This window comes from Eublepharis macularius, chromosome 14 (assembly GCF_028583425.1).
Source record: "Eublepharis macularius isolate TG4126 chromosome 14, MPM_Emac_v1.0, whole genome shotgun sequence".
NCBI lineage: Eukaryota > Metazoa > Chordata > Lepidosauria > Squamata > Eublepharidae > Eublepharis > Eublepharis macularius.
The window spans coordinates 38,555,854-38,581,212 of NC_072803.1; the positions used below are offsets into that span (position 1 = coordinate 38,555,854).

General features: G+C 52.1%; 2 protein-coding genes across 2 annotated transcripts; both read left to right on the plus strand.

Annotated features, from left to right (window-relative positions):
- The first annotated feature begins 374 nt into the window (after positions 1–374).
- Positions 375–3,580, plus strand: TMED4 (transmembrane p24 trafficking protein 4). Its single transcript, XM_054998617.1, has 5 exons — positions 375–558; positions 648–748; positions 1,345–1,470; positions 1,827–1,973; positions 2,465–3,580. Exons 1-5 carry the CDS (start codon positions 393–395, stop codon positions 2,612–2,614), a joined length of 690 nt encoding a protein of 229 aa, XP_054854592.1. The 5' UTR covers positions 375–392; the 3' UTR covers positions 2,615–3,580.
- A 10,742-nt stretch (positions 3,581–14,322) lies between these two features.
- DDX56 (DEAD-box helicase 56) lies at positions 14,323–23,606 on the plus strand. The gene is made up of 14 exons (XM_054998618.1): positions 14,323–14,386; positions 14,497–14,658; positions 14,930–15,090; positions 15,228–15,398; positions 17,206–17,296; positions 17,535–17,779; positions 18,088–18,213; positions 18,527–18,640; positions 19,527–19,621; positions 19,789–19,862; positions 20,537–20,626; positions 20,804–20,909; positions 21,911–21,987; positions 23,245–23,606. Exons 1-14 carry the CDS (start codon positions 14,330–14,332, stop codon positions 23,320–23,322), a joined length of 1,647 nt encoding a protein of 548 aa, XP_054854593.1. The 5' UTR covers positions 14,323–14,329; the 3' UTR covers positions 23,323–23,606.
- Positions 23,607–25,359: the final 1,753 nt, after the last annotated feature.

Below are 25,359 nucleotides of genomic sequence, written 5' to 3' on the forward strand. Positions count from 1 at the left end.
ATCAAAAATTCCAGCTAGCCTGCTCGGGGTCTAACAGAGCCAGAGAATGATGAAAGGACCCAGTATCGCCCTGGGCACCAAGCTCGCTGCGTTCTGTCTCCCGGGGCATTTCTGCGCAGGACCCTTACAAGCTCCCTGCACAGCCTAGTAAGCAATTACGAATTCCTCCAATTGCCAAAGTTCCACTTCTACAGAACGCACATCTTCTATTATTATTATTCGCTGTGCCCCTTTCCTTGGCAAGCGGGAAAAAATGCCACACAAGTCTCGCCTGCGTCTGAAAGCGCATGCGCCCTTGTCCAACGGAAACAGCCTTTCTAGCTGTCACACGACTCTCTGAGTGAACGCGCTTGCGTGTCTCGCGCCTGCGCAGTCACAGGCGGCGGGAGGCTATGGCGGGCGGTGGGCGCTGGGGGTTGCCGGTGGCGGCGGCTGTAGCTGCCCTGTGCTTGGTCGCGCAGTTGGTGGGCCGCGGGGCGCATGCGCTGTATTTCCACATCGGGGAGACTGAGAAGCGCTGCTTCATCGAAGAGATCCCGGATGAGACGATGGTCATCGGTGAGCTGAGCCGGGGAGGGAAAGGATGCATGAACGGACAGGCCGCGGCTCAGACGGAGACACTGACCCTCTGCCTTCCTCTCCTCCAGGCAATTACCGGACGCAGCTGTGGGACAAGCAGGCCGAGGCCTTCCTGCCGTCCACACCGGGGCTGGGCATGTTCGTAGAGGTCAAGGACCCCGACAAGAAGGTAAGGAGCTCCCCAGCCGGCCGGAGGTTTTCTCCCATGTTGGTGGAGGTTCTGCTTGCAGGGAGGATGTCCAGGCGCATTTGTTTGTTTGTTTATTTTATACTCCACCTTCCTCCCCTGGGGGGAACCAAAGCTGCTCACGTCCTTCTCCTCTACTTTATCTTCATGACAACCATGTCAGGTAGGCTAGGCTAAGAGAGTGGGACTGGCCCGAGGTCTCCCAGTGAGCTTTACTGGCTGAGTGGGGCCTCCCAGATGCTAGTTTGACACTCTTAACTACTGGCTCTCACTGACATGCAGAACAAAAGTGGTCAGCCGAGCGACCCCTTGGCTTCTTTTGCCCTCACCCCCACCTTCTTGTTCTGAATCATTTTTCCCTTCACATGAGATGCAATGAAGGGGCCTGGTCAGCAATGCTGAAGCAGTGAAGACTCTTCCTAGGGAATTTCTTTCTCACTCGCCTCGCTTCTTTTCCTGGGTTGTAGTAGGTGCCTGGATCCTGGATGGAGCCAAGCGCAGGAGTGTGTCTGTGGAAGAGAATCTTCTTGAACCTAATAGACTACAACCTTGATTCTTTCTGACAATTGCTATTCCAGGTGGTTCTTTCCAGGCAGTATGGCTCTGAGGGACGCTTCACTTTTACGTCGCACACCCATGGTGAGCATCAGATCTGCCTCCACTCCAACTCCACTCGCATGGCGCTTTTTTCAGGGGGCAAATTGGTAAGCCAGCTTTTTGCCTTTCGGCACCATCATCTCTCCTGCTCTCACATTATAGGGCTCTCTGACACTCTGTAGCCTGGAGTGGCTGGCCTCTTCACTTAACCCATGCTGACAGCAAGAGAAGTGCTTGTCAGATGTGAGGAAGAGGAGCTGGTGCCTAACACCAGGCCTTCTCTTCAGTCTCCTCGGCCTGCTTTCTGTCTCCTTGAGGCTCCTGGAACATTATTTGTTATTAGGAAATGAGATGAAAAGAGCTCAGGCAAGGCTGAAAGCTGGGCATGGGACTTGTTTTACTTCTAGAGGGTGCTGCTGTGTGTTTGGGGTCCACCCTGTCATTTCCCATCTTTTGTGTCCAGAGAGTGCACTTGGATATTCAAGTTGGGGAGCACACAAATAACTACCCTGAGATTGCAGCAAAGGACAAGCTGACAGAGCTGCAGTTAAGAGCCAGGCAGCTTCTGGACCAAGTGGAACAGATCCAGAAGGAACAAAACTACCAAAGGGTAAGGAGTTCTCTGAGAATCATTCTAATTAAAAGAAAAAGCTTTAAACTTTCTCAATGACAACAAATAACTTGTTACCAAATAATTTATGACATGCCTGAGGACGTTCAGCCAAGAGGTGCTTCAGTTCTAAAGCAACAGCAGAGAGGGCGGGCCTCAGGCTCTCCCCTTCAGGGTATGGGTGTTTCAGCTACAGCTAGTCTGGCATTATATTTGCGGTAAAATGGTCAGAGGCAGCAATGGATTTCCATCTGGAGTGGCTGCAAGGAACCGGGGTGGGAGGAATGGCAGAACTGGCTTTGGCAAGGGATTTCTTGATACCTGCGGGGGTCGGAGAGCTGCTTTGAGAGAAGGCCCATGTCTTGGGGGGTGGGGAATTGTTGAGGCCTCAGATGTGTAGACAAGGAAACTGAACTGTGCCCCTGGGTGAAGGGGTAGGGGGAAAGCCAGGTCAATCCCTTTTCTCATTCTTAGTAGTGTTTGTTTTGCAGTACCGAGAGGAGAGATTCCGTATGACCAGTGAAAGCACCAACCAGCGGGTCCTGTGGTGGTCCATTGCCCAAACTATCATCCTCATCATCACGGGTGTTTGGCAGATGAGACACCTCAAAAGCTTCTTTGAGGCCAAAAAACTGGTATAAGCACTTATCGCAAGCACTTTCATTAAAATCTTCTCCAACATCCACTGAACTCATCTCTGCCCTTCTGGGTTTATGAGAATTGTGAACTGAATCAGAAACATAAGGTAGAACATACCACGACTAGTGCTCCCTCTGCAAGCCTCCAGCTTGCTCTTTGGTTGGTATTGAGGGTTGCATTGGGGGTAGGTACGGAATTTCAGTGCTTGATTACCAAGCCATTGCAAATTTCAGGGAGAGGCTGTAACTTTCTGAGAGGTTTGTGACAGAGATATTTAAGAGCCCCCCCCCCCTTTTTTTGTTTGCTTCGGGTTTTTTGTCCTGATTGTGGGGTTGGCAGGCTCTGTCTCTGCAGTGCTTTGGTGGTTCCCTATCATGATTCTTCACTTTACTGCCTTTCAGCAATTCCTTTTAGCAAATAGGTATTGGGATAGGCAAGAAAGGTAGAAATTAAATTTATACCTCTGTTTTGATAATATATGTGGGGGCAAGTGGGAAATGGCATTTGTCAAAGTTAGTCTTTCGATTCTGTTTCTTCAGCAATAGGAGCAAATGTTTCTTGGATTACATCCCCTTTCAATGCAATGCCATTAGCCCAGTTACTCTCAACAACTTGGAATGCACTGTTTTTGTGTGCCTCAGTTTCCTCAACAAGTTCTGGATGATTGTTGCCTTGGGTGGGCACTAAATGCCCGTGGTGGGACAGCAGATTTAACGTCCTCATTTCCCCCCCTCAAAGTGTGAGGAATTCCACAAATGTAAGGCGGCAGCAACCATAGCGGTAAGTGGAGCAGCAGTTACTCCACCTGGAGTTTCCTTTCAACCTTACTAGAGTTTTTTGGGACGAGATGGCTGTATGTATCTGCTGTTCATGATGAAAACAAAGCATGAGGACTTTAAAATACAGAAAATGTGCAGTTGAATTGGTCTTTCCTCTACCTACCTTCAATAAAGGAATTCGCGGCTTCCCTTGGTTTGGAAAAAAAATCATGTTTCTTGAACTTTCTTTGTACTTTAAGGCATTGTAATCACACTGACCTTTATGACTTCTGGGTGAAATATCATTTATTGTGCTGCTGGTTTTATGTAGGGAAGAGAATAAGAACATGCTTTGGCACCATGGGAGTGGAAACATTAACTCCGGAGAAAAATCCTAAGTTCCTTCTCAGTGTGATTGGTGAATCTTAAATAGTAGTCTAGTCACCCAAGGCCCTTCACTGGGGCTGGCTTACTGCAGGTAGTAATTATTTATGGGAATTCTTTAAAAAGATGGCTATTGTGCCCATCTGCCAAATTTACCACATGTGGCAGCTTACCAATTATTAGCAATGAATGAAGACAGTACAGTAAGTCCAGCCTTCAGCTTATCTGGTCACAAAGGTCAGAAGAGGTTAAGTAGGAAGCCTCCTGTATGCTTAAAGGCTGAGTCTCTTACAGTGTTTTGGGATGTCATTGGGGCAGGAAGCCACTCCTCTATTTTCCTATCTTCTTGATGGAGAAAGGCCAAGCAGTGTTGACGCAGCTCCCATCAGACTTCTCTTCAACAGCTCTTTTAATCAAATGTATTAATTTAGATGATTTTTATGCCACTTCTCTAGAGAACCTGCTCGTGGTAGCTTACAAAGTAAAACATAATAAATGTACAAATATGTTATTAACAGCGCAATCCTATGGCCGGCCCCAACGCCGACGCGGCTGCACTGGTGGTGTGGCGGCGCCGCCGGGCCGGATCCTGTGCCAGCAAAGTGTGGCCGCAGCGGCGCCCGCAGCGGCGCAGAGATGCAATTTTGGAGAACCAGAAAGTGTTGTGGGCGGGTCTGATTCACGGCCGCCGCCAGGCGCAGCCAAAGGGCGCTGTTCCTGACAAGCGTCAGGGGGAGGGGCCAGGAAAGGCGCAGCCTATGGGCAGCACGCGATCCCGGCCAGGCCCCAGAGCAGCAGGCAAACCGCGCCCATGCTGGCAGACTGCCTCGGCTCGTGTGTCGGGCGGGGCTCGCAGTCGGGAAGGAGAGGGGTGGGCGTAGTCTGAGAAGCGTTTCCCCCGTTTGCCCAATGTAGCACCAAGTCCCTGGCGGCCGCGTCCAGAGAGGTTGGCATGGGACTGGCAGGCGCCCTGCCATGAGGAATCCAGGGCAGCAGCCAGTCTCTGGCAGCAGGGGACAGCCCCCCAGTGGCGCCGAAGGGGAGGGCTGGCCTGAGGCCGCCACCAAGAGGCAGACACAGCGGGCCTGCCCCCTCGTCCCCATCCCAAGGCAAAGAACACAGACACCCATTGCACAGAAATCAGCCTTTATTATTATATCATCCCACCTCCCCCAGCAGACGTGAGGAAGGGGAGGCGTGTAGGAGAGCCGTCTGTGCAGCAAAACACCCCACCCCACCCCCAAGGCGGCAGCGGCGGTCACCGGCGAGGCCGGCGGCCGGACCCCCTTGGCCGTCCACGGGCCCGGCCTCTCGCACGCAACTGGGCCCGAGGGAGGGGTGCCTCTGGGGCGGGTGGAGCTGCTGCAGCGGGTGGGGCCGGAGGGTCGAGGATGGCGACGAGCCGCCCGAGCAGGGCTTCGGCACGGACTTGAGAGGCACGGACCCCTTCCCCCACTTCCAGTACCGCAGCCATGAACTCCCGGCCGCGGTTGTTCGCCTCCTCCCATGCAGCGTGCACCTCTAGCCGCTCCCTCTCGATCGCCGCCCACATTGCGGCTAGTGTCGGGGGAAGCCGCTGGGCAGGGCGGGGGCCGCGAGCCCGTGCGCCTGGAAGGATCCCCTCCATGGGCCCCTCCCCCTCAGAGGCGGAGCCAGGTCCTTCCCGCACACGGCCCATGGCACCCGGGGGCGGGGGGGCTGGAGGGGATGGTGCTGCAGGCTGGGACAGCTCCTCGAGCGGCTCTGTCGATGAGGTGTCCTGAACCGGCGGAGTCCCAGGGCCACCTTCACCCTCCACCGACACAGGGAAGCCGAGCGACTGCAGGAGAGCCGCTCCGGCAGCAGAGGTCCTCCGGGAGGGTGGCAACTCGCGCAGCTGGGCAATCACCTCCCCGCCTATCTCCAGGCGCATGGTCCCTGCTGGAGCGAGACATGGGTGGGAAGAGGCCCCAGGGAGGGAAGAGCAGCGGCCCAACATGGGCTGCCACAGGCCACCGAGCCGGGCCAAGCACACCCATTCCAACTGCGGCCGCAGCCCCTCGTCTTGAGACCGGTCGGCGCCATGAGTGGCCTTGGATGTGTGGCCGAGGCCGGCGGCCGAGCCGGTCCCTGGCCCCACCAGCAGCAGGGCCACAGATACATACCGTGCTCCGGATCCATGCCCCCCGACGGGCCCGGTTGAGGCTCCTCGTCGCTGGCAGCAGGGGCTTGCTGTGGCGGTGGAAGGGCTGCCTGTTCCTGGGCCCCGCTCTCTGCCAGGGGGGGCACAGACTCCGCTGCCTCTGCCTCCGCCTGGCTTGGGTCTGGACCCTCAGGGGCCGTGCCTACTCACGGGAAAGGCCCTGTCACACATGTGCCACGATCCATACGTCCCCCCCCTCGCCTCCCTGAATCCACAAATACTAACCGGGCAGGACCTCAACGCCCAGGCCGCCCACCACCGCCTCCGGGATGACCGCTCGCATGACCGCCTCTGGGCCTGGGAGCCCCTCGTCAAGGGCCCGCTCATAAGGAACCCCCTGAGACATGAGGAGGCGCACTCGTTTGCGTGCGGGCCCGAAAGAATCATTCCAGCGCTTCATTGCCGAGTGAGCAGTGCGGGGCGCGTTGCCCACAGCCGAGACCCTGTCAGCTGCCATCTGCCAGAATGCCCGTCGTCGAGACCGGGACGAGGCGCCCCTGTGCGTGCTCAGGGCGACCTCCGCATTCTCCACCACGAGCCCAAAAAGCAGCACTCTCTCGGCCTCTGTCCAGTTTGCCTGGCGCTGGCTTCCGCCGCCACTAGTGCTCTCAGCAGACATGGGGGTAGTGCCCGCTGGAATGTCCGGTCCCCGAGATAAGTGGTGGGAACCAGCCACCTAGTCATGTGCTCACCCATCCCCTCGGCAAGATGGAGGAGGGCACAGGGGGTGCAAGACCGGGAAGGGTGGCTGGGACGGCCCATGCAGCGGACAGAGGACCTGCTCCTGAGCACCACTTGCAACGGGCCGCTGAGACCGGTAGGCCTGCTGCTGTGCGTGGGGGGGGGGGGTTCAGGGTGCTGAAACTCAACCTGCGTTCCTTCTAGGCAGGACCTTGATCATCCCCGCCTGGTGCCCGCCACTGCCGCCGCGGCTCCCAGCCATCCGGACCAGCCACCTCCTGCCAGCCGTGTTTGTCCGAGCGGCCCTCAGGCGGCGCCGCCTCAGACGCCGCCGCCGGTTCCAGGCCAGGGTGCCATCCCTGCTCCTGGGCGACATGACTTGCCTGGACCGCTTCCGTCTGGACAGGGCAGCCATACAGGCTCTGTGCGAGGAGCTCGCGCCCGCCCTTCAGGGGCAAGCTGCGGCTCCCCGGGGCATCCCCGTCCTCCAGAGGGTCCTGCTGTCCCTCCGCTACCTTGCGACCGGCTCCTTCCAGGGAGTCATGGCTGAGGCCTTGGAGGTCTCCCAGTCATCCGCCAGCCGCTGCCTGCATGCCTTCCTGGACGCCCTAGTTGGTCGGATCCGCGAGCACATCCACTTTCCCACCTCGGAGGCAGAGTTGGCACCCATCCGGGCTGGCTTCTCCTCCTTTGCAGGCTTCCCCAATGTGATTGGAGCAGTCGACTGCACGCATGTGGCCATATGCGCTCCCAGAGAGGAGCCGCAGGTCTACAGGAATCGGCACCGGTTCTACAGTATCAACGTCCAGGCAGCCTGTGACCACCAGGGGATCTTCACGGACCTCGTTGCCAAGTTCCCGGGAAGCGTCCACGACGCACAGATCTTCACCACCTCCGGCCTGAACAGGCTCCTGTCATCATGGCCTGAGGGGAGAGGCTGGCTCCTAGGTCAGGAGTTGGTGGGGGAGCTGTGAGGGGACGGGGATGGGAAGGGAGATCCTAACTCCGCCTCCCCTTGCAGGTGACCGTGGCTATCCATTGCTGCCTTACCTCCTGACGCCATACCCTGCGGATGAGCCCGCCGACAGAACCAACTACAACCAGGCCCACCGGCGCACGAGGATGGTGATCGAACGTGCTTTCGGTCAGCTAAAAATGCGCTTCAGATGCCTCCATCACACGGGCGGCCGCCTGGCCATGCAGCCGTTCACCGTCGCCAAGCTCGTGGCTGCCTGTGTCATGCTGCACAATATTGCCGTGCGCCAGCAGCTCCCCTTGCCAGCCACAGAGGGCCCAGGCGAGGACCCCTGGCTGCCGCCCGCCGGTCGCCTTTCTCCTGACGCCCCTGCAGAGCCCCAGGAGCATGACCGAGCTGTGCGAGACAGGGTCGCGGAGCACCTGTGGCATGCTGCGCGCTGAGGGCCATGCCTGGCCATGGGGGCCTCGGCCGGCCAAACACTCGCCCTTTACGCCCCTATGGTGTCCCAGGCGGCCCCTCCGAGTCCCCGCTCCCTCAACCCCTGCCGCAGGCCGCCCCACCCCACATGCCCGTGCCCCTCCTGTTGGCGAGACTCACATTGTGCCGCTGCCCGCGCTTGCTGGAATGCCCCGTGAACCCGGTCCATGGCAGCCATCCACCTGTCATTGATGGTCCCTGCAGAGGGGGGAGAGAGGGAGGGGGGGCACCCGTTGGTGGCAGCCCGGCATCTGCTGCAAGCACCTGCAACCTGCGCCTCGACGGAAGTGGCTGGGACGCCTCCGGGCCCTTATGGCCTGCCCTCTGTGGCAGCAGAGGAGGCTCCCTGGATGGCGCCGAGGACCCTGACTTACTGCGCGCAGGGCCCGCAGCCACCTCCTCTTCCAGGAGGTCATGGTCCACCTCGCACAGCGCCGTGTCTAGCCACGCTCGTATGAGGTGGGCCTCCTCCGCACGGCCAGGGAAGAGCTCCTCCAGGTAAACTGGCCGCGCAGTCATCGCACCCTCATCTGCCAGGAGGTCATTCCCGGCAGCCTTGGCAATGAGCTGGGCCCCGAGCCTGGCCGCCCACTGCTCCCGCCACCCGTCGCCCTCCATGCAGCCGGGACCGCTGTGGGTATAGTGTTTCTGTGCTGCCCACCGAACTACACCGCCCGCCGGCATGACCTTGGAGGGTCTGAGATGTAACAATTCCCTATCTTCTGTCTGGCAGCTGCATAGTTCATGGATAGGTTCAGCACAGGCCCCCCCCCGTCTCAGACCTGTGGGTTGGAGGGGAGGGGGCCGTGGTGGTTGGCTTCCTATGGCCCCAGGGCCCTCTTCCCTTGCGGGGATGCTGTGCTGCTCAAGTGCATCCTTGCGGGACGTGAACCCTTGGGCCTGGCTGTACGTTGCGCCGTGGGACTGGGAATAAAGCTCATCTACACATGGACCCGTGTCTGCCTGCGATACTTTGGTGAACTGCCAGCCATATCCTGCCCTGGCACCATGAGCGCATGACCAGGCCCGCGGTGACAGCGCATCCCTTCCAAGGGGGGGGGCTTAGGATGCACAAGGACTGGCCAGGGGCCGCTCTGGCATGTCTTCCATATTGCCCTAACGCACCTGCCCTGCCTGGCATGCCGCCCTGAGCTGGGGCAGTCACGCAACCTGCCATCGGGGGGCCCTCCCGGGCCTGGGGTGGCCACCCAGCCTGCATGGCCCGGCCGGGGAAGGGGCACGCTGTGGCAGCCAGCCGGGAGGCCTCGGGCTCCCGCATTTTAGCCACTTTGCGCAGCTGATGCGCTCTTCCACTGCCCCTGTGGGCGGGGCCAGCGGCCTTCCCTGCAGGATTGGCGGGGCTGGCAGCCTCGGAGTGGTTCCCCCCCCCCCCGGCAGGGCAACGCGAGTGGCCACAATTGCTGAACGCAGGAGACGGCGCCGAGCCAGGGCGGAGCCACGCGCAGCCTCGGACACACCCCACCCCTCCCAACAACCATGGCCTGTTGGCGTGGGAGGCTGGCAACTGCTCCACGGGATTGGATGCGAGGCAGGACGCCCTGGGGTGGAATGACCAATGGGGCTGCTGCAGACGCCCGAGGGGCTGGACCCACTCTGGGAGGCGGCCGCTCATGGGACTGTGTTGCTGGGGCTGCGGCTGCGATGGGGGCGACCCTCCCCAGGCGCGCGAGACCTCCTGCCCGGGATATGGCATCCGCCTGCCACCACCCTGGATTCTCCATTGGTGGGGGCTAGGATTCCAGCGAGCGGACCGTTTCCCCTGCCATCTCCCGCTCCCTTGCAGCGGCAGCTCGCACCACCCTCTCCCTTGCTTATCGGGTGCCAGCTATTCTCCCCACCGGGGATTGATCCCCCTCCCCGCTCACATGCCCCGCCCCAACCCTCTACCTGGCCATAGATGCAGGGGGGTTAGCCGTGTTAGCCTGTGGTAGCGAATTCAAAAAGGGTCCCGTAGCACCTTTAAAACTATCCAATTTTATTGTGGCATAGGCTTCTGAGAATCAAGTTCTCTTCGGCAGATGGGTGGTACAGACACTGGTCAAATACAGAGGAGGAGGGGGGGGAGGAGGAGGGAGGGAGGGGGCGGGGAGGCAAGACGGGGTGTGTCGGATACATTTGTGGCAATGTGCAGGTGGGGAGATGTGACGGGAGTGTTGGGGGAGGGGCGGAGGACGAAGTCAGACTCGCAGACACAGAAAACAGTTGTTGTACATCTCGTTTTATTGCACTGGAAAGAGCGGGCTTGCGTTTAGGCTGGCGAGGGAGCCGGAGCATTCCACACAGCCCTCCTTCCCGCTCGGAGGGGCGGGGCTGGGATGCAGGCCGCGGCGCGACGGTGCTTCCTGGGCTGCAGCCAACCGTCCGTCAGAGATGTTTGGGGAGGGTGGGGCGCGGGGGAGCAGCCATGCCCTGGACGTGCCTGTGGGGGAAAAAGACACGTGTGGGCTTTGCCTCGTTCCACTGGCAAGGCAAGCCCCACACTCCGCCATCCGGGGGGGGGTTGCACATGGTCGAGGGCAGCAGCTGATGCATGACGGTCTGGTGAGGATGCACTCGGCCTTGGCAAGCCTTTACCTTTAAGGGAGAGAATGAGCTGGTCACAACAAACACCTGGCCACATGTGGTTTTCGAGGCGCCTGCCTCTGAGGCAGCCAGGGGCGGGCATGGTTGCCCCCCACCCCTGCTGGGCCTCACCCAAAGCGGCAAGTGAGCGGGTGGGTTCAGGTGAATGGGCGGTTTGCACTAATCTGCGGAATGCCCCCCCACCTCCTCCTTACCTGTCAGCGCTCTGTCGGTCATCACCAGGTGGGAGCGCAAGAGTCAGGGCACCTGCAAGGAAACGGGAGAGCATGCGGTTAATTTGCAAAGTGTCATTCCCTTCTGCCACGGAAGGGTTAGTTTGTTTGTGCTTAGTTAGAAGCAACTAGCATGCATCAGTTAGCTGTGGAGTCATTCTTTCTATCACGGTAGAAAGAGAGTTAGGCAGTTAGGCACCTCTTCCCCTTTATGCGAAGTTCCCCCAGTTTTTCGCAAAGTCCCCTGAGTGCATTCTGCGCCTGCCAATGTGAATGCCCTCAGCCCGTTTCGGTTTTCAAAGGGGCAATGCCACTCAGCAGACGGGCAGAGCCTCCGGCCGAGTGCTCACTTACCTGGGGGTTTGGGCGGCGCTGGCCGGATGTTTTGTAGGGCGCGGTCGCAGGTGATTGGGTGCAGAGAGGGGGGCTCGTCCATGCCGGGCGCGCACGCTGATTGGTCCCCGGGATAGTTCTCATCCTATGCTCCTTCGGGCCATAGGGGCGGGGCGAGGCGCTCAGAGAGGGGGCTGATTTTTCGCCGTTCCATGGACGCCTATGGGCTACGCCTTCTTTTTCCGTGGCGTAGCTTTTTTGCGCTGCTGTGGGCGTTCCCGCTTCTGGAGGAGCTTAGGGAGCGGACTAACTCCGACCCCGCCTTGCTCCCCGCCCCCCCCTGCGTCGGCGTAGGGCTCTACGCCACTTCTGCGCCGCCGCCCGGGCGCCTGTGGCTTGCACCGGTGCTGGCCCGCCGGCGGGCCAGCGCCGCGTCCCAGCGCGAGCGGAAGGCCACTTACGCGGGCGTACGGGCTAGATGCGCCCTCGCAAGCCTTAGTTCGGTTCCTGTTCACTTTCCGTGCCCTTCTTAGGATTGGGCTGCCCAAAAAACAAACCCAGCCAAGATCATAAAATAACTTTTTAAAAGCCGAATATTATAGTTCTTAAGCTAAAAGCTGACTGGAAATTCTATTTTAAAGGTTTAGCTGCTTAAAAGCCTGAGTAAAAAGAAATGTTTGGGGTTGATGCTAGGCAAGCTTCAAGAGGTTATTCAACTGGCAAGGTGCCACTGCCATTTCCAAACACTACATCCCTCAGTTCTGAAGGCAGACACACAAGGGGTAGTCTAGCTCATAAAAGATGACGTCTAAATAATCACAAATTTATACGTTACTAATAGTAGGTAAAAAAACAAGGGGCACAAACAGAGAACACCACAATGCATGAGTATGTAAAAGCTTTACCTGTTGTCTTTTTAAAGTCTGTGCCAGGCCAAGTAGCTTGGGGAGGCAATTTCCCAAGTGAAGTGTCACTACAGAAAATCCCTATCTGAAAGGCTGCTGGGGCGGGGGCAGACAACAGTGCTTTTGATACTGATTTCAGTTTACAAGCAGGTCAAATAGGAGCTGGCAGTCTGTTAAATACCTGGTCCTAGACTAGGGTTTATGGTGAGTTCTAGGACTTATGCCTGGGGGGTGGGGGTGGGGGAAGGCAGTGCCAGTCTTTCAAGACTGGTGGACTTGTTTACTCCAGGCCAGTCTTGCTGAAGTCTTCAAGTAGAGCTCAGCTCTACCTAGAACAGTAATCTAATAACTCAGACGCAACCATACATATGCCCTCCAGTACCTGATTCCTAATGCCCAGCTGGCATTTGGGCATAAGCTTTGCCCTTCATGTTTTCCAAGAGGCAAAAGCATCAGTTGCCCATGTGTGTAGCTACCAGAGCTCCAACACATAACCTATTATATTTTGCAGATGGTTTTTGCCAGCCATAAAATGTGAGCAGAATTACTGCAGCAATTTAATGTACTGTTTAGTAACCCTGGAGTTAGTTAAAGCTATGCCTAACCAAGGCTAGCCAAAGTTTTGGATTGTGTATCACCAATGTGCTGATGGCAACCAGTTCTAAAAATAAATGCCTAGATGCAGCTGTGTTTGTACTGAATCAACATCTGGAAGCTGCTATTCAGTGAATGCAGCAGAACAAAGTGAAATGGCATCCACGTACGGTGAAGTGAGGGTGGACTGTAGTAGAGCTGATGTTCTAGGGGACTGAGCCGCATACACAACGATCAAAAAAGACCACAGATCACTGTATGCCCATGTAACAGTTATTACAGGGACGGCCTAATTCTCTGCATGTAACAGTTCAAGCATGCAGGTGCAATATAATTTTAATATAAAATATATAATTATAATCTCTTAAATTACAACAATATCTCTGTTCATGTGGTCTCTAAACTACTGTTGAAAATTAGTTAGCCCTTTTATAGCTGGAATGAGAAGAGCTTCCCTCAGGCTAGAGAGAGAGGCTGTCAAGGCACCTGGAAGAGACCAAGCTGATTGTGGAGAAAGGGGAGTAAAACTCCCTGTGGTCAGCTTGCTGCTTGCTTTTTCCTTGGGTGGCTGCCATGGTAAATGGTGATAGCTTTTACTCTCTTCCATGCAGCCAGCTTGCTGTTCTCCTGGCAGCCAGGGTGACTGCAGAGGCTGTGGAGAAGAGTAGGGGGCTGGTAGAGACGATGAGTCGTTCCATCCCCGGCATGAGGCCCACAGCTCAGGGAAGCTCACATGGTGGCTGCTTCGAGGTGTGAACCACCTGCCAAACAAGCCCAACCTACCCTGTCCACTTTCTGGAAGCTGGGCAGGTGCCGCTGTGGGGAATGGTATTCAGACGAGTAACTGGTGGCCCCTGAGTTGCTCAGTATCACTGGGATCACGTATCTTAACAGCTAAAAAAGATCTTGGTCTACTGGTGGAAGTTTTTTATGGTTTTATGGTTACATTTTGTAGCTCTTATTTGAGGGGTTTTATGCTGGAGTGAGTCAGGTTGTATTATTGTAACCCTAAGAGGGATCTTAGCCGCCTTGCACGGACGGCTGTGAAAGTGTTGAATAAAAAAGTGTTGAGTGTGACAGGACTGGTCCCTCTTCTTGCTAATAGAAACCCAGGACCTTAGGAATGGGGCTGAGGAACTACAGTCCACGAAAGCAGACTAGGGTTATCAGCTCTGGGTTAGAAATACCTGAAGATTTGGGGAGTGGAGCCTGGAAAGGCCGAGGTTTGGGAAGGGGTTGGAGCTCAGCAGTGGATAATGCTATGGAGTCCGTCCTCCAAAGCAGCCATTTTCTCCAGGGAAACAGATCCCCGTTGTCTAGATATCAGTTGCAATTTCGGGAGAGCCCCAGGCCTCACCTGGAGGTTGGCAACTCTAGCTCTTGCCTGCGAGAGCCAAACCCCGGAAGCTTGCTTTCGACAGCCGCTTAGACATCGACGAGTCTAAGGCCACGCCCACTCGCGAGGCGAGGCGAGGCTGGGCCTCTGTAAGACGACAGACCGGATATGGTCCTCTGGGGACGCTCTGCCCATCGAACTCAGTGGTTCTCCGCCAGTGGTAAACGGCTGTGCGCAAGCGCCAGCCGCCTGTCGAACTCGTCGGCCTAATCATGGCGGAAGACGAGCTCAGTTTCGCCCACATGGGGTTGGATGCGCGGCTCTTACAGGTACCCGGGCAGGGCCGGGGGGTCCCGTCTCCCGTCCTGAGATAGAGGTGCTCCTCCGGAGCATGCGTGTGATTGTTTCCCGCCCTCCCCATCCCTGTTTTCTTCGCTAGGCCGTCGGAGAGCTGGGTTGGGCCAAACCCACGGCGGTGCAGGAGGCCGCCATCCCGCTGGCCCTGGAAGGCAAGGACTTGTTGTGCCGTGCGAAGACCGGCTCCGGCAAGACGGGGGCCTACGCCCTGCCCCTGCTGCAGCGCTTGTTAGACGCCAAAATGGTGAGGAGGTAGGGCTGCCAACTCCTGGTTAGGACATTTCTGGAGATTGGCCGTGGAGCTTGGGGAGGGCAGGAGACTCAGACGGTATAACGCCATAGAGACCATCCTCAAAAGCAGCCGTTTTCTCCAGAGGAAATGATCTCTGTTGTCTTGAGATCAGTTGAAATTCTGGAGCTCTTCAGGCCCACCTGGAGGTTGGCAGCTGTAAGAGGAGGGGGAAATGACTTCTCTAACCTGCATATCCCTTTACCCTCTCTTGTCTCTCACACAGGCGTCATCAGTATCCGCGCAGGCGGTGCGCGTGTTGGTCCTAGTGCCCACCCGTGAGCTGGGCCGGCAGATAGTGCACATGCTCCGGCAGTTGGCTGCACACTGTGCTCTCCATGTGCGTTTTGCTGACATCTCGGGATCAGATGACCTGTCTGCACAGAGGTGAGGTGTGAGGTTGCAGGTGGTTAGGCAATGCTCGTGTGTAATGGGGTGCGGGGAGAAAGTATTTGGTCCTTTCTGCAGTTTGCGTCCTTGGGGACTGTTACTCCAAATCACTCTTTTTGGCTTTTGTTTTCCAGGCCCATTTTGATGGAGAAGCCAGACGTGGTGGTGGGCACACCCTCCCGGGTCCTGGCCCACCTGCAAGTGCACAACCTGAGCCTGCAGGATTCACTAGAGTTGCTGGTGCTGGATGAGGCGGACTTGCTTTTTTCCTTTGGTTTTGAAGAAGACCTGAAGAGGTTGCTCTGGTGAGGTGGGAAGTGGGTCTGCCCTGTCTAGAAAGACAGTCATGGGTAGGAGCAGAGCCTGCCAGGTGATGTTTTCCTTCCAGAACTTACCTCCTTAATACACTGTTTCTGGTAGTTCAGGAATGGGAGGGGCATAATTGCACAAGTTATTGGTAGTAGGCAAAAAGATCTTAAGAATTTAATGTGTTTGATGGTTTCTGCAGAATGTAATAGATCTCTGAGAGGGGTTACTCCCCTCAGTGAAACAGCATGACAGTTCTGCTGTGGGAGCAGCCATGTAGGGCTGAAAGGGGTCATGTGAGTGCCATTTACAGAGAACAGATTATATTCATTTTTATATATATGCTACAAAAGCAGCTAACAGGTAAAAACATCATAAAAACCTGTGTTAAAATACTTAAAACAAAACAGAAACACATAATTAATGCAGTTAAAATTAAAGCTAGAATACATATACAAAAACATAAAAACAACGATTAAAACAGCAAGAAGGAGGGATCACTAAGGGAATGCTAGATGAAACAAGTCTTCACCTTCCTGTGTAAGACGGCAACCGAAAGGGACAGGTGAGACTCCCTGGAGTGAGAGAGTTATAGAGGTCTGGTGTTGAGATTGAGAAGGCCCTCCCCTGGTTTTCACTGACCTAATCTCAAAAAAAGGGGGGGGGGTCTGAAAAAGTCATCAGAAGATGACTGCAGTGGTTGGGTAGGTTTGTAAGGGAGTAGGCGGTCCTTCAGGTATGCTGGTCCTGAGCTGCATAGGGCTTTAAACCTTGAATTGTGCCTGGAAACAGATTGGAAGCCAGCGTAGATGGGCCAAGACCAGACTGATACAGTCTTTATGACCCACTGCATTCAGCATTCTGGCTGAGGCATTCTCCACCAATTTAAGTCTTTGATCACTTTTCCGGGGCAGCTCCAAATACGGTGCATTGCAGTAATCTGCATTATGTGTAGCTGGGATGCCAGTAGATTTTATAGCTTGACACCCCCACTGTAGATGCTTCAATTTTCTACTGTCAAAATTGCAAATACACCTAATATTTAAGAGAAGAGCTGTAAGTAGCAGTACTCTATACTATCTTAATACATTCATTCTAAAGAGAGTAGAAATGTTTCATCGAAATCGTCTTAGTGCTTCCCAGTTTTTCCATTGCAGAAATTGAAAACAAAGTCTTCAGACTTTTTCAATGTGTAAACAAAGACTCATTTTGAAAAGAATTTCACTTGTTCCCAAAAGAAAATGACACTCCCCTCCCGCCCCCGAGCCTTTACATCTCTGCTGTCATTATTTTCTTGGCAGTTCAAGCAGCTAGACAGAGTATTGATGTTCTGTGGTGGTCAGCTTTGTGTGACTACGTGATATGCTTTATTTGAAAATAATGCAAGCGGAATCCTGGACTGAGTTTAGCCTTGTCAGAGAAAGCTGGCTCTTGCAAGTAAAAGCAAATGGCTCAACTTGCCAGTCACAAGTCATAGTGAATACTATATATATGCAATAGGGGAAAATAGTTTTGCTGCATTAAGAGTCTTCAATGGATGAAGGGAAGTTTTTAGTATAGAGAAATGAATTTGTGCATCATGTTTTTCGACAAGGGGCTTGAAAGAAGGAAGGGACAAAAGAGAATACATTTGGAGACTATATCCTTAATGGTAGATATAATGTCTTAGGAATAAAATCTGCTGCTTCGTGCAAAGGTGGCTGTGTGAATTATTTTCTTGGTGGTATGTGCAGATCAAGTGTTGGACTATGGGGTCTACAAGGCTAACCTGTAAGCTAATTCTTGTTTCGTATGGTTCCTTTCCAGCCATTTGCCCAAGATCTACCAGACCTTCCTCATGTCAGCCACCTTCAATGAGGATGTGCAAGCACTGAAAGAGCTGGTGCTACATAATCCTGTAAGAAAGGGGGCAAAGTTCCAGGGCCTGTTTGAGGTGGATTGGAGGCTGGGTGTTCCTTGTGCCATTGAGCCTTGCAGAACAGCAATTGCTCCTGATTGGTTGACTCTGTTTCTACTGTTTCCATTGTTTGCCCTACTACCTGGGGTTCTGTGGCACAGTGAGAAGAGTAAAGTATCTGACCACTTTCCTCAAGTTCACTTGGAAGAGGGTCTGTTTGCTTGTATCTCCTGAACAGGTGACTCTCAAGCTGCAGGAGTCACAACTGCCAGACGCCTCCCAGCTCAGCCAGTACCAGATTCGGTGTGAGACAGAGGATGATAAGTTTCTTTTGCTCTATGCACTGCTGAAGCTTTCGCTGGTGCGAGGAAAAGTGATTCTCTTTGTGAGCACCATTGACCGCTGCTACCGCATCAAGCTCTTCCTGGAACAATTCAGCATCCCTGCCTGTGTGCTAAACTCAGAGTTGCCTGTTCAGTCTAGGTGAGCCTCAGCAGGATTGGCGTGGAGTTGCGGGGGAAGGGAAGAGGTATACAGTTGAAGTCCTTTTCTTTAAGGGGTACCCTCTGCTCCTGAAGCACTAGGTCAAAAGAATGAATTGTGGGGATCGCAATCTATTTGGGTAGGCTTCATTGGGCCAGGTGTACAGGGATCAAACAGTTAATGTCCAAGCAGAGTTCCTGGCAGAGCATGTTTTCCATAAATTATGAGGCTGACTCCATCATAGTCCTCTGGGATTGCAAGAGGGCCTGTTGACCAGCGGCTCATTCATACTTTTGTTTCACTTCCAGATGCCATATCATCACTCAGTTTAATAAGGGCTTCTATGATTACATTGTCGCAACAGATGAGCAGCACCTGGCAGAGCCAGAGGGACCACGAGAAGAAAAAAAGAAAAAGGGCAAGAAAGCAGAGAAGTAAGTTTGCCCTGGCAAGTGTGTGTTTGCTTAGTAGATAACAGTTCCAAATATTTAAGCATTAAATAAAAGGAGGCTGAAGTTGCTAACTGGATGAAGGTTTCCGCTGAGCGTTCACAGCATCAGCACTTTTCCTCTGATGTTGCCAGTGCCTGTTGGCCCAGCCAGCCTTTCCTAAGGCTCTGTTATTTGTCCTACAGGATTCACTGAAGAGGTTCAGGGATCTTTGGCACTTCAGAAGGGCCTTTCTCCTAGACTGGCTGGGCAGTATCTTGGGTGCAGCTGTCTGAGTGTCCTTCTGCTCTCCTTCCAGAAAGAAAGGCCAAGAGTATGGTGTTGCACGTGGTATTGATTTCCAGAATGTGTCTGCTGTCATCAACTTTGACTTCCCTCCTTCAGTTGAGTCCTACATCCACCGAGCAGGCAGGTCAGCATCCTAGGAGAGGGTGGGGGTATCTGTCACTTAACTGAAAAAGCTTGATATATCTGTAATACAAGAATCAGTTTGGGTTTTCAAGAAATCTCAGCATTGTGACTTGACCAGACTATTAAGTGACCACGTGTCATTGGGAATTTGGAATTGCTTTTGCATGGATATTTTTATTTATAAAAGTAAATAAAAATATGCCTTTTCTCCCCAGTGGAGAGCTGAAGTTGCTTCCTTCATTCTCCTCTGCTTTAGTTTCCTAATAACCCTGAGAAGTAGCTTAGAAAGTGTGACTGGCCCCTGATCACCCAGCGAGCCTCCATGACAGAGTGAGGATTCGAATCTGAGCTTTCCAGATCCTAGTCTCACTCTAAACAATACACCACACTAGTTGTTTGGCACCTAGGACAGAATTTTGATGCCTTGGGATCTCAGTGAAGTACAGAAAAGGAAAATTCCAGTGCTGCTTTGTGGAGATTGGTTTTTATTTGGTTTTAAAGTGAAAGCGTAGTGACTTGTGTGTGGTGGTGCCTTCTGTGTAAGCTCTGGCGTGCTTAGCTGCTGTATCAGCAAGAGAAATGAGGATAGTAGGATTGTTGTAGATGAAACCTGGCACAACGGTAGTTTGTTTGTAGATAAAGAACCCATGTTCCATAATGTTGGAGACGTTGAACAGGCTGTGGACATAGACGCCAGGCTAAGGCAGAGTTTCTGTTAGTGACATTCAGCTGCCTGCAAGCTCCATTTGAGCTCCAGCACTCAGTCTGTGTTTAGTTATGTAATACTGGTCTGTAGTTTCTGGGTCTGCCCTTACTGCTTAGAGGTTCATGGCTGTCAGTATCCAAAGCATTGGTCTCAGCTGTGCCCTCCCTTTCTTCTCTTTCAGAACAGCACGTGCCAACAACCCTGGAACAGTCCTAACTTTTGTGTCTTTCTCAGAGAGTGCCCAGCTGGCCAAGATTGAGGCAGCACTTGTGGGAGGTGAGTGTACTAGCTTTCAGTTTGTCACAGGCCGACAGATTGCTGAGGTCAGCCAGAAAGGGCACTGGGCACAAAGCTGTCCTTCCTCTCCTGCTAGTCTCCTTATGGCTATGCACAGCAGTGGTTGCTCTTCCATAACCAAAACGGTTCCTGTTTGTTCTCCCCAGACAGCGATGCTATTACCTTACAACCATACCAGTTCCAGATGGAAGAAATTGAGGGGCTCCGATATCGCTGTCGGGTTAGTATTTCACCTGGGTAGCATCAAAATATGTGGAGGAGGAGGATGGGATGTTCTAGGGGATACAGATGGCATGTTCTTTCTTGGATGTCATTTCATTCTTGTAAGGCTGCTTGTGGGTGTGGCTGTGAGGTCCTGTTCAGGACTCTAGCACGTACTAGGATACAAGATCTGTCTGGCCATGTTTATTTTTCAGAAAATGAAAGACAAGGTAGACAGAGTTCCCAAAGAATCCTCAGAACTGGCACTTGGGTACTGATACTGCTCATGTTCTGTTGGAAGCATCCTGGCTTCTTAGGTTCTTGTAGATATTTAGAATGGGTTAGGAGTTGCCTCTGCTTGTCATGTAAAGCAGCGCTCTCCGTGGGGCCCAGGAGACAGACATCCTGCTCCCCTTAAATTCCAAGTAGTGGCAGATTGGAAGAAGTAGCTTCCACCTGGTGGGGGAAGTCCCATAAGTGACTTGAGTAAACACAGTTAACAAAGTTGAAGCATGGTCTGAAAATTTTATGATGCAGACAAAGGTGGGGATTGCTAAATGGGTGCATCTATATTCTCCTACCCCATGCCACACCTTTACCTTGGTTTGCCGGTGGGTTCTTACAACCGTGCAGGCAGATCATGTACCACATGGCTGCAGCATTGCTTGACCTCTGTCCCTTTCTTGCTTCCAGGATGCCATGCGTTCAGTTACCAAGCAGGCAATCAAAGAGGCTCGGCTCCGGGAGATCAAGGAGGAGCTGCTCAACTCTGAGAAACTGAAGGTATAATTCTGTGGGTTACTGTGTAAGAAGTTACACTTGTCATAGGGGTCCCCCCTCTCCCTTCCCCATCTTCCAAGAGTCTTTGTGGAGATGTGCGTAGCATGTGTGTCAGGGTGGGGGCTGGACCAACAGCTTTTGGTCTGGCTGATTACCTCTTGCAACTTTTTTCTCTTCCAGACATATTTTGAAGACAACCCCCGGGATCTGAATCTCCTGCGCCACGACCGGCCCCTTCACCCAGCCATCATCAAGCCGCACCTTCGCAACATGCCAGAATACCTGGGTAAGGAGCAGATAAGAGTGTGTGCACACTGCTGGAAAGAAGTAGCAAATGTGCTTATTGAGAGCATGTATTTGCTGCTTTGAGGGGTTGGTGCAGTGTTGCACAGTAACAGCATACCACAGGGCTCACATCTATCTTTATAGATGTCTTTATACTCCTACTTAAAAATTCCCATGAGTATAGAAAATACTCTTTAAGTTTCATGTGTTGCTGTTCATGATGTAGCAGAGAAGTATTATCTACTTTATTGCCCATCTTTCCTGCTGAGACTCATGATGGGTTACTCAGTATTTTTTAAAAAGCAATTAAACATAAGATATCCAAAAGACAATGCAATAGATTAGAATTATAAAATTATAAAACAATGCAAACAAAGCCAATAAGACATACCATACAAGAAACAATGCAGAAAACGGATTATAAAAGTAGAAGACCGAAGACCATGCAGTAAGAGCAAGATGTAAGAACACAATGCAAGAGGCTTCAGTCCTGTTCCCCTTTAAAAAATTCTATCCTGAACAATTGTTTTACACGTTCTGCAAAATAAAAAAGCCCATTCTGTAAGATGGGGGTGCAAGAGAGATTGTGTTTGTACAAGCAGCTGTTGATCTTACCCGTTTGCAGAGTGGCATCTTAATGCTTTGCTCAGATGAGTGAAGCTGTTGCAGTGGAACATGGAGAGACAGTCCTGCAGATATGTGGATCAAAAGCCGTAAAGAGTTTTGTAGCTGGATGACCAGTACCTTGAACTGAACCTGGTAACTGATTAGTAACTAGTGGAGTGACTGCAGAATAGGTATCTGTCGAGAAGGAAAGTTGGTTTTGAGCATGCATTAGGACTGGCCCAATAGACAGATGTGATAGGAATCTTATGATGATGATGATGAATGAAGTCAGCTGCAGTAGAAGCTTGGTGGAGAGGATCAGAGAGAAAGAACACTGGGTATGCTCTTCTGTTTGTTTGAGTAGCAGCCAGTAGCTTCTTTTGTTTCTCTTCATAGTGCCCCCTACTCTACGAGCTGTTGTACGACCCCTCATCAAACACAAGCGGCGGAAGTCAATGCCACCTCGTTCTAAGGTTTGTGTTCTTGCATCTCACTGCTTTTGTGGTATCTGCAAGGAGGCTGACTATAATTCCAGCTCTCCCATCCACCCCCACCTCCTTTCTCTGTGCAGTGCTGCCAAGTTTAGTCTGTACATAGGCACAGTCAGTAGTGTTGCTATTAATATTGAAGCGGGGCGGGACACGGGGACTACAGAGGTGGCCTACGCCTGGTTTGGAGGCTGTCTGAGGTATCTCCCGTGTTCTAGTGTCCTGTCCTTTTGGGAGGCATCTCTTTTCCCAAGAACACATGCTAAGATTCCACCCCTTTATTAAGAATAATAAATCCCTTCCTCGCTTGCTAGCTTTTGATTGCAGATGAGAGATGAGACTCCATTAGATACCATAACAGAATGAGATCAATCCTTTTGCTGCATTTTGCAAGGATGAGTTCCTTATCTAGGCCTTTAGATGGAGCCCTCTGTTACCGGCCATTGGTGGCTTGATGGTAAGTTTAGTAGGTGTTATTTCTCAATGAGAAATAATCAGCATGGTTTTGGTGGCTGTCAAATAATTTATCCTCCAGTCCTTTCATTTGATGCCCCTGGTATGGCTGTAGTGTTCACCATCCTGAACTTACTTTTCGTTTCAACAATTTTCATACATCTTTTCTACAAAATATATCCAAAGTGGTTTATGGGAAGAAAAGTACTTTTAAAATTCTAAACTAAAAAAAAAAAAAAACTTGGGTCAAAAGCTATAGCAAAATGAGTAAAACAGCAATTTCTGCAGATCAGTGCAAGGGAGCAAATAAGCAGCTCAAAGAAAACAGACACTAGCAGTACAATTCTGTGTAGAGTTACTCCAATCTAAGGCAACTAAAATCAGTGGGCATAGATTGGAGAGACTGCACAGGATTGCCTTATAAGTCCTGAAAAGTACCTGTCTGCGCCTGATACTAGAAGTAAAGAGTGCACCGGGCTTGTGCTGCTATAGAAAATGCTCTTTCTCCGGTGGCTACCTGCCTAGGCAGAAGATGATAAGAAAGACTCAGAAGATGACCTTAATTGTCAAAGAATTTGGGACTGAGAGAGTCATTCTGAATTCTTGCTGTAAGATTGTATGCATGGAAGGGGATGCGAGTGTGTGGAAGCGAGCTGAAGTCAACTTTGAAAAGGATTCTAGTGTTAAGTGATCTCCCCTCCCCTCCGACTCCAAGTTGCTTAGGAGAAACAGGGCAATAAGCTGAGCTTGGTACCAGCAGTCTCTCACTCTTCTGTTTCCTCCTTGCAGGGGCAGCAAAACCCACTGCGCAGTTTCAGATACACAAAGCAGAAATCACAAAATCCAGCCAAGAAGAAAACCTCCTGAGTTCCTGGCCTTTAGGACAGTGGAGAGTGTTATGGATGGATTAGAGAGAAATCTGTCTACGGACCCTTCTTCACACTGGGATTGTACTTTTCTGCCAGGATAGGACTGTGTGAAAATACTAGGAGTGTATTTGGCCCTGTTAATATACCGATTTCAAAAGACTTTGTCCTGCCCTTTCCTCAGAGGTGGATTAAAGTGAAACCTCTTAAGACAAAAGGCTTAAGTTAACAAATTATTTTACTATAAATCTCTTATGAGTTTTTGGTTTGCACTGGAATGGCTAACTGTAGGGCTGTGCACTTTTTAAAAAATTGTATTTTTTGGATTCAGGAATCTGGAATGCTATATATATATTTGGTATTCCCAATATTTGGGTCCAAAAATACTGTGGTATAGTATTAAGGTTTTATTTGGAATTCTGAACGTATTTGGTTCCATTATTCCATATGGGGGAATCTTTGGGAGGTGGGGGCTGGAGGGGCCATTTTTCAAGCAAACTATACCAAAATTGCAGGGAACCTAGTCCTGCTTGTCCACTAAAGCTTTCCCAAGTGTCAAGTCGATTGGGTCAAGGGGTCCAATTTTGTGGGCCCCTGAAATGGTGCCCCCAGTCACTCTCCATTATTTCCTATGCAGAGGAGACATTATCCAATGCTTTCTCCAGGTTAAAGACAGAAGTCTAAAAAAGAGCCTTAGCCAAACAGAAAAAAGCATCCACACTGGCCAAGACTTCCAATGCAAACAAAACCAACAAAGTCCAGCAGAACTAATGCCAAACCAGAAAATCGCAGCAGAACCTAAACAAAGCAAGGGCACTGTTACAAGCTCAACAGAACCAACATCAAACCAGAGAATCTCAGCACCCAAACTGGCAAGCCAATAGTTTCAAGTCAGCCAGCTAGACCTGGCAGTGGCATATGGCAAGAAAGCTGCACAGACACACATTAACACTGCCTCCCTTTCTCCTGTAGCCTGGGAAACCTGCAAAGTGTGAAAAACAAGGTGTTACAACCTTAAAAGGACCAATTCCTGCATATTCCCAAATATATCCAAATAATTCGGGAATGCAAATACCAGTTTATCTGAATATATCCAAATAAGACCAATATATCTGGAAATACCCAAATGAATACCAGATAGGTATTTTTCAAGTATATTTTAAAACAAGATATACCGAATCTCATGTCCCTAGCTGATGCCAATTTATTTCCCTCTAATGCTGGGCTCTAGGGGGTACATAGAGGATATGAATTTGGCACTGGTGCCAGAAACTAATAGGTGGGATGGATGGCAGTGCCAAGGTCCTGCTTTAAGCCATCTCCCCCCTTACACATTTTTTGTCCTCAGAAGCCCACTTGCAGTAGAAAAGGGGAGATTGCTGCTGGATGTTTGCCCGTGGGTGGTGGTGGTGGCCCTAAGGTGGAGTAGCTAAGGGTTCTGAGAAGACAAGTCTTGTTCACTTGTCATTAGTGTCTTCATGCAAATTGTTCCGCTATCTGTTGTCTCTTATTCTGTAAGGTTCTACCTGTTGATGCCAGTTTCAGCTGCTCCTTGAAATAATCCACTCAGACGTCCCAATATGCTCTGGAGCACATTAACTAGGGGAAGGGTATGTAGCTCAAAGAAGCCTCTCAGCATGTGAGCCATGCACCAGTGTACTGTAAACGAGAGTGGTGCAGTGGTTTGAATATTAGAACAGGGCCTCGGGGAACCACTTTCCCCACTCAGCCATGAAGGTAGACCTTATGTAAGTCATTGACTTGCCTCACAAAGTGGCTGTGAGAGTATTTTGAAGGCACTGGAACCACATCAGTTTCTCCGAGTTCCTTGGAGGAAAGGGGGTGTGTGGTAAAAATGGGTGGCAGATCCTACTTGCGTCCTTTGTTTTTGGATCCAAGGCAGCCAGAGAGTCTTCTAGGTTATCTGTAGGAATCGGAGCTTTCTCCTAGCCAGCAGGGATGTGCTCTGATGGTTGTTCTGATAGGGTTCTGTTCTCACGAAAGTTTTAGGACTTCCTCGACTGCTAGGATGTGTAGG

Bases quoted from the DNA above. Each gene is read 5' to 3' on its own strand.
- DDX56 (XM_054998618.1), top strand. From the start codon at position 14,330: ATGGCGGAAGACGAGCTCAGTTTCGCCCACATGGGGTTGGATGCGCGG. The intron at 17,297-17,534 runs GTAAGAAAGGGG...TCTCCTGAACAG, and splicing joins AGCTGGTGCTACATAATCCT to GTGACTCTCAAGCTGCAGGA. The intron at 19,622-19,788 runs GTGAGTGTACTA...TGTTCTCCCCAG, and splicing joins TGAGGCAGCACTTGTGGGAG to ACAGCGATGCTATTACCTTA.
- TMED4 (XM_054998617.1), top strand. From the start codon at position 393: ATGGCGGGCGGTGGGCGCTGGGGGTTGCCGGTGGCGGCGGCTGTAGCT. The intron at 559-647 runs GTGAGCTGAGCC...CCTCTCCTCCAG, and splicing joins GGATGAGACGATGGTCATCG to GCAATTACCGGACGCAGCTG. The intron at 1,471-1,826 runs GTAAGCCAGCTT...TTTTGTGTCCAG, and splicing joins TTTTTTCAGGGGGCAAATTG to AGAGTGCACTTGGATATTCA.